Source organism: Rana temporaria, chromosome 1, assembly GCF_905171775.1.
Source record: "Rana temporaria chromosome 1, aRanTem1.1, whole genome shotgun sequence".
NCBI lineage: Eukaryota > Metazoa > Chordata > Amphibia > Anura > Ranidae > Rana > Rana temporaria.
The window spans coordinates 338,810,499-338,823,581 of record NC_053489.1 but is presented as its reverse complement, the minus strand read 5'-3'; the positions used below and the strand labels follow the sequence as shown (position 1 = coordinate 338,823,581).

Here is a 13,083-nt window from a genome sequence, read left to right as displayed (position 1 = left end):
AGAATTGGATCGCATGGGTGTTCACACCTATGCAATCCGATTCATGTCCGAACTGACAGTTCGCAGTGCGATATGGAAGCTGAAATGGGGGTGTCATTAACAATCTATTGAAACTCCCCAGCAGTTTGCATATGGCAGTGTGAACGGCCGTGCGAGTCAGGTGCGATGAAGGAACCCGCAGTGGATTCGCAAGGTTCCCGCATCGCACTAGTGTAAACCCAGCCTAAGAGGCACCTTTCTTTTCTTTTATACTCAGTTGTGATGTGACTGCACTGATGGGCTGGGCTCCACCCCTCCAAAAAGGTGCCATTTGAGAAGAGGAGGAGCCGGGTGGAAGCCTTAAAGCGCAACTTCTCCTTTTGGGTGCTGCTTCGCTTAGTTTTTGTATAATTCACTGGGTATGGATCCTAAAAAGGAAGCAAGTCCTTCTAAAAATGCATCAATCTTAAACGCCAGACAAGCTATTCCGTCACTGAAGATCATTGTTCCCTTACATGTGATTTTTTTACATGGTGATAATAAAAATATTGATATTTTATTCCTTATGTGTGATTTCTGGGTGGCCACAGTCAAAAGTCCCAATCATTCCCCCATGCCTACTTTTTCTTTTGGGTAGTGGAGGGTCCTTATGCTTATTAATCAGCAATCTGTCCCATCAGTGAATCTCGTATTGCACAGTTGTCTATTTTCCAGCAGTAGAGAAGCTAGGTGGCCCAGGGAGGCATTGAGCATTGTTCGTTGTGCGCATACTAATAAAGTTATTGCAATGTACGGATGCCGGCGTGGCTCCTCCCCGGTGTCACGTTGCAGTTGATGGCTGCTGACATGGCGGTCCCTGGGAAGGCGGAGGGGGAAGCAGCTGGATGCGGCACCCCTCTCCTCCTTCCCGGGTCCTCCATGTCTCCGAGACTGTTCTTCCTGCTCCTTAGCCTGGCGTGCTTGGCCGGCCGGGTTGGCGCCCTTATAGAAGGACTGTACTGCGGACAAGAAGTGTGCTATGATGTGCTGGGGGTGGGCAGAGAGTCCAGCAAGGCGGACATTGGCCGGGCATACCGGCAGCTGGCTAAGAAGTACCACCCGGACCGGTTCAGGTCTAATGAGGAGAAGGAGAACGCACACAACAACTTCCTGCTGGTGGCCACAGCCTACGAGACTCTGAAGGTGAGGACACTTCCTAATAACTCATTGGGTGCCAAGTGTGGGTCACATAGGAGGCCTACCCTGGGGTGGGTTATTTGGGCTATGCCAGGCAATGAACGGGGTCACCCGTCCTAGCACATTGGTTACACCTTACTAAGGGTGGGCTCAGGTGTGTTCGCAGCTCCGCCAGGAAGCTGACACTCGGGAAATGTCTCGCTGCCTGTGATTAGCGCTGCAGAGTGTCAGCTTCCTGGCGGACTCGGGCATGTGGAGCTTCGAACACGCCTGAGCCCATGCTTGCCCCTTACCAAGGCGCGCTCAACCAGTGCCCGGTGGGGGGCCACTGTCATGTGAAAAGTCAAACATTACCTGCTTGCCGACCAGTCGCCCTCGTTATACGGCGGCAGGTTGGCCCTCCTAGGTGAATCACTGTAGGTGTACGTCGGCCGCTTTAGGAGCGCTAGGGGGCGCGCAATGCCGGCGGCTTCAGAGAGGCAGAACAGGGATCTGTCAATGTAAACAGACAGATCCCTGTTCTGTCAGGGAAGTATAGAGAGATCTGCGTAACAAGGCAGAATGTCCTTTCCCTAACTAACTTGAGCAGCAGCTGCCCTAGCGTACGTGCAGAGTAGGGGCTCATCCACACAGGACTTTTAAAAAACAAAAGCGCTGCGGCCAAGAAAAAGCAACTGTAAAAATACGCTGTTAGCTGCGATTTTTGACTATCGTTTATGGGCGTTTTGACAGTAAAAACACTCCCTATAATGTAAAAATGCCAAAAGCTTGTTTCAGTTTAGCAGCGTTTTGCGTTTTTCAGAGTTCAACAGCCTCTACTCCTTGACGCATAGGCTGTCGTTTTTTTCTGCTGCTCCTAAACACTTCTGCCTTCAAATGTGTCTGAAAGTTTGTGTGTGCATGGACACAGGCTAACACGGAGGGGTGCTTAGAGGCAGTAAGAAAAAGACAGCAGCTATAAAAACGTCCTTGTGTGTATGAGCCCTTCAAGTTCTCATGGGTGAAGTTCATGAATGGCACGGCTCGACTGATGTCCATAGCCTAGTGTAATCTGAGAGTTTAGTGCTCCGTAGATTAACTACAAATCTTAACAAGTCCTGCAAGGTTCCTGTTCTGTAACCCACTTTCCTGCGTTCGTGCCCCCTTGGGTCTTAAACTTTTTTACTTTTAATATATCCCAGGACGGCAGATACCAAAAAGCCTGCAAAGCGTTGGGAAGGACGGCAGTATTAACCCCTTCCCTTTTTACCTGGGCAGCAAGACAAGCTTAAAGGGGTTGTAAAGGTAAATGTTTTTTCACCTTAATGCATCCTATGTATTAAGGTGAAAAAACATCCGATGGTACCGCGCCCCCCCCCCCCCCCCCCCCCGTTTTACTTACCTGACCCCTCGAAAGTCCCGCGCGTCCATGTGATGGTCTTTGGTTCCCAGCCTGGCTGTTTATTGGCTAGGCTGGACGGATTGATAGCGCAGCTATTGGCTGGCGCTGCTGTCAATCACAGCGGATGAAGCGGCGAGCCGGGGGGCGGTACCGAGTGATACAGCAGCTATGCCCGCTGCTGTATCACGGGAGCGCACTCGCAAAAGCTTCCCACCATGCGAGCTCGCATGAAGGTAGAAAGCTTTTGCGAGGAAGAGCCGAGACAGCCGCCGAGGGACCCCAGAAGACCGGGTTAAGGGACACTCTGTGCAAAACTAGCTGCACAGTGGAGGTAAGTATAACATGTTTGTTATTTAAAAAAAAAAATTCTGCCTTTAGTGACCCTTTAACTGAAATGAGCACAGTTGGCAGCCCGCCTAGAGGCGCTACTGTCTGGGCTGTGCTATACAGTCATCAGACTGGCTTCTAGGGACAATGGGTGGCCTTAAGCTTTTCTTCTCTTCTGGGCACATTGCTTCCATGGCTTGTCCTTGCTAATAGATTATTTGATTTATAATTAATAGCCACTTAAAGCTGACCTCCAGCCTTGCACAGTTCTACAGGCTCCCCCACTGTACTGAGCTTCCAAACTCTGATTTCACTGCAAGCTTCTAATTAAAACATTTTTTTCCTGGCTGGAGTACATCCACAATCATCTATCCTTTGCTCCCCAGTTTTACTTTTTTTTAATAAGTGATCGCACTTTCTATTTCCTCTGTTCTTAGCTGCATAAGAGCTGGGGGAGAAAAAACAGCAGGACACTTAACTTCCCAGTGTAATGCTGTGCGGGGGGGGGGTGTTGATTTGTCAGGACAAGTCTGATCATGGGAGGAGAGCAGGCTAAGTTCCCAGCACAGTTAGAGAATTGACTATGCTGTGCTCTCATGCTTGGTGTGCTCAGTTTATAATAGGAAAGCAGAGGGACTGGCAGGAACACCAGGGATTTTACACCAAGGAAGCCATACAGAGAGAACAGGATACATTTTCATAGATGGCACAGTAGGCACACATCCGCAATATGAAATGTTGGGTTTACATACTATATGAAGCCTATATTGGGGATAATGTTAAACCCCCCACCCCCACCCCCCTCTAACTGATGGCTGGACCAAAAAATAATCTAAATTGCCTTTTTACTAAAATCACGGTTATATGATGCTGCAATCCAAAGCCGTCTCTCTTTTGTTTACATCTGGCAGGGTCCTTATTTGGGTGTATGTCACTGCTTTTGTGATATAGATACTTCCTATTGGCCGTTTAGCAACTGGGTCCTTTTAGGATCACAAAGAGGAATGATGTCGGCCATGAGGGATTGTAGGGGACTGGCTGGCGAGGGACCATCTGCAACACTGGTTGTTACCAGTAACTGCCTAGATGAGGGACCTTTATCTGCTCTGTTGCAGTGGTTTTGTTATGGTGGCACCCGAGCCAAGCTGCAGCTCTGTGTGTCCATTCAGACACGGAGCTGCACCCCCCCCCCCCTCCTGATTGGCTAACTGACTGTGACAGCCCCCTGCTGTGTGTCAACCAATCAGGAGAAGAGTCCAGGACGGCCGAGGGAATAATGGACAGAGAGGGGGCTTGGATAAATATTAGGCTGCTGCACACAGGTTTTTTATCTTAATGCATAAGGATATAAAACCTTTTGCCTTTACAACTCCTTAAGTATCAGGCCTAGCTTAGTGCAGGTAACACTCTCTTCATCTGTTAGGTGCCTATGTGTATTGTTTGGCAATGGTGGCAATTGGGCATGCAAACAGGTTTTCCACTTTGTCAAGCTTACACAGCTTACTTTTTAACAGAATGTTCATTAAAGAAAAAAATCTGGTAGGTTTATTCTCATTGAACATTCTGTAGTCACTAGTAAACTGAGTATGGCGTGTGTTTTCTGATCTTCTGTAGGGATGACTCATTCCTTCATTCCCATTTGGCAGTGTTTTTTTTTTTTTTCTGGAGTGCTGTAAGATTTTTATTGGTCCACGTGTGTGAATTTTGGATATCAGCCCCAAGTTGATTTGAAATATTTTTTAAACAACATAAATATATACATACATACATACACACGAGCAGGGCCTTTTGATTCCACCTGTATTGAATTGTATTGTAACCGTACTGTCTGCCCTCATGTTGTAAAGTGCTGCATAAACTGTTGGCGCTATATTAATCCTGTATAATATCTCTATCTTGTGATTGCTGATTTTGCAATAGCTGCGGACACAGGCAACTAGTCATTGCAGTGTACAGGTTTGGTGGCTACTATTATTCGCACACAGCTGTTAATCCCAGCAGCTGGAACTGGTAGGTTCCTGCTGCTGGGATTCGCAGCATGGCGAAATGCCTGTGCAAACGGTGCATAAAAAATATTACCTTGGTTCAGTCTCTGTTTTATTTTTATGCTTTTTAAAGTGCATTTTTAATCATTTTTTATATTGTACATTTTCCTTGTTAGGATGAGGAAACGCGTAAGGATTATGATTACATGTTGGATCACCCTGAGGAATACTATAGACACTACTATCATTACTATAGTAGGAGGCTGGCGCCGAAGGTGGATGTGAGAATTGTCATCTTGGTTACAGTGTGTGTCATCTCACTTGTTCAGGTAACTCGCAACCTTTTAATAACTACCCGATTTTGCTTAAAGTACAACTGCAGCCACAAAAATTCTTCAAAGGCAGTATTCTGAATAAAGAAACGATTCCTTTTACATTTTAACATTGTCTCTCTTTTTAACCTCTACTCTATAGCTTTGGATTTCTTTTTTGGGTTTTCTTTTAAATAAAAGCCAGGGAGGGATGATTGAGCTGTACACATTCTTGTCTAGACGATAATGGTGGCAGATGCATAAAGTGAAAATAAAAAAAGTAAACCATTAACCACCTCAGCTCTGGAAGATAATCGGGCAATTTTTTTACAATACAACACTGCGTTGCTTTAAATGACAATTGCGCAGTCGTGCAACACTATACACAAATACATTTTTTGTCCTTTTAGGAAAAATTAACAGGGTGGTTTAGGGAGGCACTTGTAAATTTTGCAGATTTTTCTTTAGCAGATACATTTTAAGCCCATTGCTTTTCTAGTAGTGTTGCAGGTGTTTTTTTTTTTTTTTGCATGTTTAGTGAAAATGTTTACCACTTCGGCCTCGGAAGATTTTACCCCCTTCCTGACCAGAGCACTTTTTACAATTTGGCACTGCGTCACTTTAACTGACAATTGCGCGGTCATGCAATGCTGTACCCAAACAAAATTTGCATCCTTTTTTTTTTTTTCTTCTTCTTCTTCAAATAGAGCTTTCTTTTGGTGGTATTTGATCACCCCATGCGGTTTTTATTTTTTGCGCTATAAACAAGAAAAGAGCAACAGTTTTGGACAAAAAGAAAAAATGTTTTTACTTTGTTCTATTATCCCCAAAAATGTTTTAAAAAAATTTCTTCATCAGTTTAGGCCAATATATATTCTACATATTTTTGGTAAAAAAATCACAATAAGAAGCATATATTGATTGGTTTGCACAAAAGATATACAGGTGGTTCTCAAAAAATTTGCATATTGTGATAAAGTTCATTATTTTCTGTAATGTACTGATAAACATTAGACTTTCATATATTTTAGATTCATTACACACAACTGAAGTAGTTCAAGCCTTTTTATTGTTTTAATATTGATGATTTTGGCATACAGCTCATGAAAACCCAAAATTCCTATCTCAAAAAATTAGCATATCATGAAAAGGTTCTCTAAACGAGCTCTTAACCTAATCATCTGAATCAACTAATTAACTCTAAACACCTGCAAAAGATTCCTGAGGCTTTTAAAAACTCCCAGCCTGGTTCATTACTCCAAACCGCAATCATGGGTAAGACTGCCGACCTGACTGCTGTCCAGAAGGCCATCATTGACACTTTCAAGCAAGAGGGTAAGACACAGAAAGAAATTTCTGAACGAATAGGCTGTTCCCAGAGTGCTGTATCAAGGCACCTCAGTGGGAAGTCTGTGGGAAGGAAAAAGTGTGGCAGAAAACGCTGCACAACGAGAAGAGGTGACCGGACCCTGAGGAAGATTGTGGAGAAGGACCGATTCCAGACCTTGGGGGACCTGCGGAAGCAGTGGACTGAGTCTGGAGTAGAAACAGCCAGAGCCACCGTGTACAGGCGTGAGCAGGAAATGGGCTACAGGTGCCGCATCCCCCAGGTCAAGCCACTTTGGGCTACAGAGAAGCAACACTGGACTGTTGCTCAGTGGTCCAAAGTACTTTTTTCGGATGAAAGCAAATTTTGCATGTCATTCGATAATCAAGGTGCCAGAGTCTGGAGGGAAATGCCAAAATGCCTGAAGTCCAGTGTCAAGTACCCACAGTCAGTGATGGTCTGGGGTGCCATGTCAGCTGCTGGTGTTGGTCCACTGTGTTTTATCAAGGGCAGGGTGAATGCAGCTAGCTATCAGGAGATTTTGGAGCACTTCATGCTTCCATCTGCTGAAAAGCTTTATGGAGATGAAGATTTAATTTTTCGGCACAACCTGGCACCTGCTCACAGTGCCAAAACCACTGGTAAATGGTTTACTGACCATGGTATTACTGTGCTCAATTGGCCTGCCAACTCTCCTGACCTGAACCCCATAGAGAATCTGTGGGATATTGAGAAGAGAAAGTTGAGAGACGCAAGACCCAACACTCTGGATGAGCTTAAGGCCGCTACCGAAGCATCCTGGGCCTCCATAACACCTCAGCAGTGCCACAGGCTGATTGCCTCCATGCCACGCCGCATTGAAACAGTCATTTCTGCAAAAGGATTCCCGACCAAGTATTGAGTGCATAACTGAACATAATTATTTGAAGGTTGACTTTTTTTTTATTAAAAACACTTTTATTGGTCGGATGAAATATGCTAATTTTTTGAGATAGGAATTTTGGGTTTTCATGAGCTGTATGCCAAAATCATCAATATTAAAACGATAAAAAGGCTTGAACTACTTCAGTTGTGTGTAATGAATCTAAAATATATGAAAGTCTAATGTTTATCAGTACATTACAGAAAATAATGAACTTTATCACAATATGCTAATTTTTTGAGAACCACCTGTATAGCGAAATACAAACGATGGAAAAGATTCATGGCATTTTTTTTTTTTTTTTACTAGTAATGGTGGTGATCTGCAATTTTTAGTGGTACTGCGACATTGTGGTAGACAGATCGGACACTTTTGATGCATTTTTGGGACCATTGACATTTTATACAGTTATCAGTGCTAAAAATATGCACGGATTACTGTATAAATGTCACTGGCAGAAGGAGGTTAACGCTAGGGGCGATTAAGGGGTTAAATGTGTGTTCCATCAGTGTGTTTTAACTGTATGGGGATAGGAGCTGACTAGGGGAGGAGATTACTAGGAACAAACAATATGTCTCCTCTCCCCTGACGGCACAGGGATTTGTGTGTTTACACACATAAATCCCAGTGTCTGGCTCTCGTGCAGACGATCGTGCGTGGTCCCCCACCGCGCAGCGTGTGCGCACCCTAAGGCGACTCTTAAAGGGAACCCAGCATATGTACGGAATTTCTGTACTTTTTTTTTTTTTTTTATATACCTGAGGTAAGAATTTGTCCAAAGCTTGATGGCTCTCATGTTACTAAAGCAGCGTGCATGCTTTCATTTTGGCATTATCTTAATTTTTTCTTGTATTTCTTTCCCAGTTTTACAGTTGGAGAAGTAGCTACAATGAAGCCATTAAATACTTATCAACAGTGCCAAAATACAGAATCCAGGCCACTGAAATTGCAAAACAGCAAGGTTTATTGAACCGTGCAAAAGAGAAGGGGAAAAACAGGAGGTCTAAAGAAGAAATTAAGGAGGAAGAGGAGGAGAGAATAAGGGACATTATAAAGAACAAAATAGACATCAAAGGAGGTTATCAAAAACCACAAATATATGACATCCTACTATTCCAGATAGTCTTGTTCCCCTATTATTTGTTCCAGTACCTCACCTGGTACGTTCACTGGGTGTATAGATTCAACATTAAACGGGAGGAGTATGGTGAAGAGCAAAAACTCTACCTCATCCGGAGAAACATGAAAATGTCACAGTCCCAGTTTGATAGTTTAGAAGATGATCGGAAAAAATTGTTTCTGGAGGAGGAGCTGTGGAAACGAGAAAATTATGAAGTAAGTAGAGGGTAAAACCACAGTTTGCAGAATGTATAGCTAATATTTACATTTTTGGAAAGTGTGCTACTGCTATTAGCAACCCACACACGCTGTCATTTTTGTATGCAATAGAGATCTATACTGTATATGAGCATAATGGGGTAAAGAATTTTAATATTAAAAATTATGGAAATGTACTTTAAAGTGGACGTTCACCCAAAACCTACTCACAGCCACACTCTAATATTAATCTATCTAACTCTGTTACTTTTTTTTTTTTTTTCTTTTATAGAAAGACACACGTCTGTTAGATTGGCACTTATGCCGCGTACACACGATTGGAAATTCCGACAGGAAAAGTCCGATGTGAGCTTTTGGTCAGAAATTCCGACCATGTGTAGGCTCCATCGGAATTTTTCTGTCGGAATTTCCGCCAAGAAAAAATTGAGAGCTGGTTCTCAATTTTTTCAGACGGGAAAAGCTATTGGAGGAAATTCCGATCGTCTGTATTTAATTCCGACACGCAAAAAAGCATGCATGCTCTGAATCATTGAACTTAATTTTTCTAGGCTTATTGTAGTGTTGTTCGTCACTGCTTTCTTGACGCGGCGGAGTTTGGTGTGACCGTGTGTATGCAACACAATTTTGTGTTGGGGGGGGGGGAAATCCACGGATTTCTTGTCGGATTTTCCGATCGTTTGTACGCGGCATAAGGGATCCATCTATTCCCTGCATACATTAGATCCTGACTTTATTTTGACAGTTGTTTTGTGGCAATGGTAGATCCAGCATAGATTATGCTCTTTGGGCTTTGTAGTTGTGTATAAGATGTTTCGGCAAAGGAAAACTGGGAAAACAAAATCAAGCAATTCTGTTTTTTTGTGGTTATCTACAGATATACAAAAATCAGCAAGAAGAAGAAATGAAGCTGAAGATGGCTTCAGACCCTCGGTGGAAGAGATACAGAAGGTGGATGAAAAACGAGGGACCAGGAAGACTGACATTTGCAGATGATTGATTGACAGACTTGTTCCTTGACAGATTATTTTCTTAAAATAAATTAAGAGATTTTTGTACTCGCTGCAACAATATGTCATCTTAAACTGCATAATTTCTTTTACCCTTGTTTTACAGCAATACATGTTTATTGAAGTTACCACAAACTATTTTCAGAAAATTGCTGCTCCATTTATTACAATTCAAGATCTTATCGTACCATTCTGAATTTACATACTAGGAGAGTATCAGAAAATTAAAAATGTATTTTTAATAATCTTGATGGTAGAGGTCTGCTGCACTGTTTTGCTGTTGTAGTTTTTATTTATATTTTGGTTTTGCAAGTACCATATCTTGTAAAGGGAGATGTTTTCATGTTGTTTAAGTCACTGGTAGTGCAAGAGACACTACAGCTTTAGGACATAAGCTTTATGTCAATCTAGCTTGTTCTCAACCAGCGTATTATCCAAAACTGAAGAAAGATCGCATATTCACTATTTTCTGTATTAAACAATTTGACATAGTGTAAAACACAGATATAGAAGCTCCCATGCAATTTAGGTTGCCTATAGAAATTAAGTTTTAAGCTTCCATTCACACCTTTTATTGAAATGAATAAGGTTTCTATTGCTTAGCGTTGTCGCATGTAGGATTATGCATAAAAACATGCAAAAAATGGGGCTAAGAGAAACCTATATATTTTGTTTGTGTTCTATGCCAAATTGTTTAAGAAGACAACTCCGCACTTAATTGTGTGTGTGTGTGTACAGGTTTTTCAGTTTCTGGTACTGGTCGATGGATGGAAAACTCTACAGCTGCCTTTGCTTGTCCAGTGTAATCTCAGCCTTCTTCCATGGTTGCTACCATCATCATAGGAGTTAATCTGTGCACACAGAGGCCAAAACAGATTCACTTTAACTTGGCCCTCCTTGCCTTCCTTTTTATTCTCCCACTGCTCCAGACAGTAGCTAGGATAAAAAGAAAGGACAGTGCTGATTGGCTCAGTTGGTCCCGACCTCAGGTGTTTTCTTTGGCTCCTAGTGCTGAGGGAATGGTGAGGTAACAAACAGAAGAAAAGTAGGTGCCACGTAAGGCTTGCTACACGCAGGCTGAATATTGGCTGGTTCAACAGGAACCAGACGACATTTTGTCAGTGTATACAGCAGTTGGTCCGCTGACACCTGCCGACATCCGATCCTGTCCGCTAAAAACAGACTGATTGGATGGCAGTTGGGTGTAGACAGACAGGCGGTTTGTTTACATCTAACTGCCCATAGAGGATAGTGGGCTGTGCGGACATGGACCAGCCATCTGCCTGCTCAGTGTACATATTCTCTGCTGAGCCTGCTTCATGTGTAGGGGGCCTTAGGCTGATTGCATGAAAAAAAATGAAAAGCCAGTGTATCATTTAAAGTGCATTCCCTTGTGGTCTGTTAAATATATAATTTGAAAGTGTTTTATACCCATTTTGATAGGTGCAAATGAAATTGATTCTGCTGGAAATCCATGCAAGCTTATAGCTTACTGGGCTTTCTACCTGTGCTGCACCTTAGGCCTCTTGCACTAGGCTGGGTGTCACTCTCTGTGACAACAGTAAACAAGACAGGTAGATCCCTCTAATTGGGTCACAGACAGCAGTAATGACCTCCCAATTGTGTTTATTTTTTTTTTTTTATTAGGATTTTACAATACAAATACATACTCTTGCAATAAACAAAGAAAATACAAAGATGCAATGATTTAGCATGTCACAGACATTTTTAAAAGAGGCCTTAAATTATACAAAGCATGTAATGTCTAATGTAGTTGTCATATCACCTTATGCCGAAATTCAGTTCTAAAGAAAGCTTAATAGGTTGTACATATTGTGGGGTGTGTGCGCACACACACCACAACACCCACATTGAGGCTCATGGCCTGAAATAAACAAGCGTCATGTGTCTACGATCAGGTATATTGAGCAAGAGGATTGCTCGATGGCAAAATTAAATAGGAGGACTAACAGTTCACTATTGGGATGTCAAGGATCAATAAGTGAATGAACTATCTAAACAGTTTGACCATTAAGCTGTATACACACTATTGTGTTTTTTTTTTTTTTCTTTCATGCAACCCAGCTGGTTACACAAAAAAATAAAAAACTTGGCTCCTTCATGCAAGGTTAGTACAGTGATCTCCCCCTCTGAGTTCTGGCAGGTGGAACTCAAGAACTCAGAGGGGGTTCTCTGCCATTGGCACACGGGCAGAATGTTGGCAGGTATTTTTTGTAACAGCAAATTTCTCCTGACTTTCTGCCCGAGTGTATGTGGCTTAACGGGGTTGTAAAGGTTCATTTTTTCTTTGTCTGAATTTCTCGCTTCCTGTTTCTCCTCAGTAAGCTTTTCTGAACCTGCACCCCCGAAGTCGGACTGAAATGCTGGTTTGAAATTGTGCGAGTTCAAACCCGCATTCAGGTGTCCGTTTATGGAGCAGTGGAAAAATAGGATTTTTGTACTCACCGTAAAATCCATTTCTCTTCCATTCATAGACGGACACAGCATCCTTTGACTGTCAAAGGATGCTGTGTCCGTCTATGAACGGAAGAGAAATATCCATTTCTCCATTCTTTGGCATTCACAGAGGAGAGCTCTCTCCTCTGAGTGCCTGTTTATGAAGCCGTGTAGATCACTTGTTTTGTGAGGTGAAGCGATTTACAAATGTTTCAAACAGTGGCGAACGCCCCTGATACTGGAATCTCGTGAGACTTAACAAGATTACAGTACCAGAGATGTCTGTTTATTAAGCAGTGATAAATTATCACTGCTCAGTACACAGACAGCCCACCTCATGTTGATAAAATAAATAGTCCCCCTACATTTACTTACACAGTCCCCGGGTGAAATAAATAATAGGTGGGTGGTTATGGATTCCATATATGTATTAACTTGTCTATTCCTATAGTTAGCTAGACTATCAATGCTCTGGTGATGGTACAACAATAAGGTTGGCTATTGAAAATAAAACTCTTATATAAAATATAAGGGTCTTAGTTATTTCCCAAGAAAATAGGAACGCTAACATAAAAACACTAGGAAAATATTACAGAGCATATGAAATACAAAACATCAATGATACGCTATGTAAGGTCATCCTTGAGATGTCTCATCAGCTGGGCTCGCTGGCATGAGAGCCATGAGGCAAGAGAGCGTTTTTCCTGACGGTCAGCACTTTTAAACTGCATTCAGACACCCCCCCATACACCACACCCATCTAGCCTCCTGTCCAATGAAAAAGAGATAAGAATATCTATCCATCCTCCAGGAAGCATGCTGTATTGTCCACTCGGGGCAGCGTGTGTTCATGAATCGCAGAAATCTGACCCT

At 42.7% G+C, this 13,083-nt stretch overlaps 1 protein-coding gene across 1 annotated transcript; it reads left to right on the top strand.

Annotated features, from left to right (window-relative positions):
- Positions 1-782: 782 nt before the first annotated feature.
- Positions 783-10,002, top strand: DNAJC25 (DnaJ heat shock protein family (Hsp40) member C25). The gene is made up of 4 exons (XM_040361394.1): positions 783-1,161; positions 5,025-5,177; positions 8,273-8,743; positions 9,621-10,002. The coding sequence occupies exons 1-4, from the start codon at positions 814-816 to the stop codon at positions 9,741-9,743; spliced, it is 1,095 nt and encodes a 364-aa protein (XP_040217328.1). The 5' UTR covers positions 783-813; the 3' UTR covers positions 9,744-10,002.
- The last annotated feature ends 3,081 nt before the right edge of the window (positions 10,003-13,083 follow it).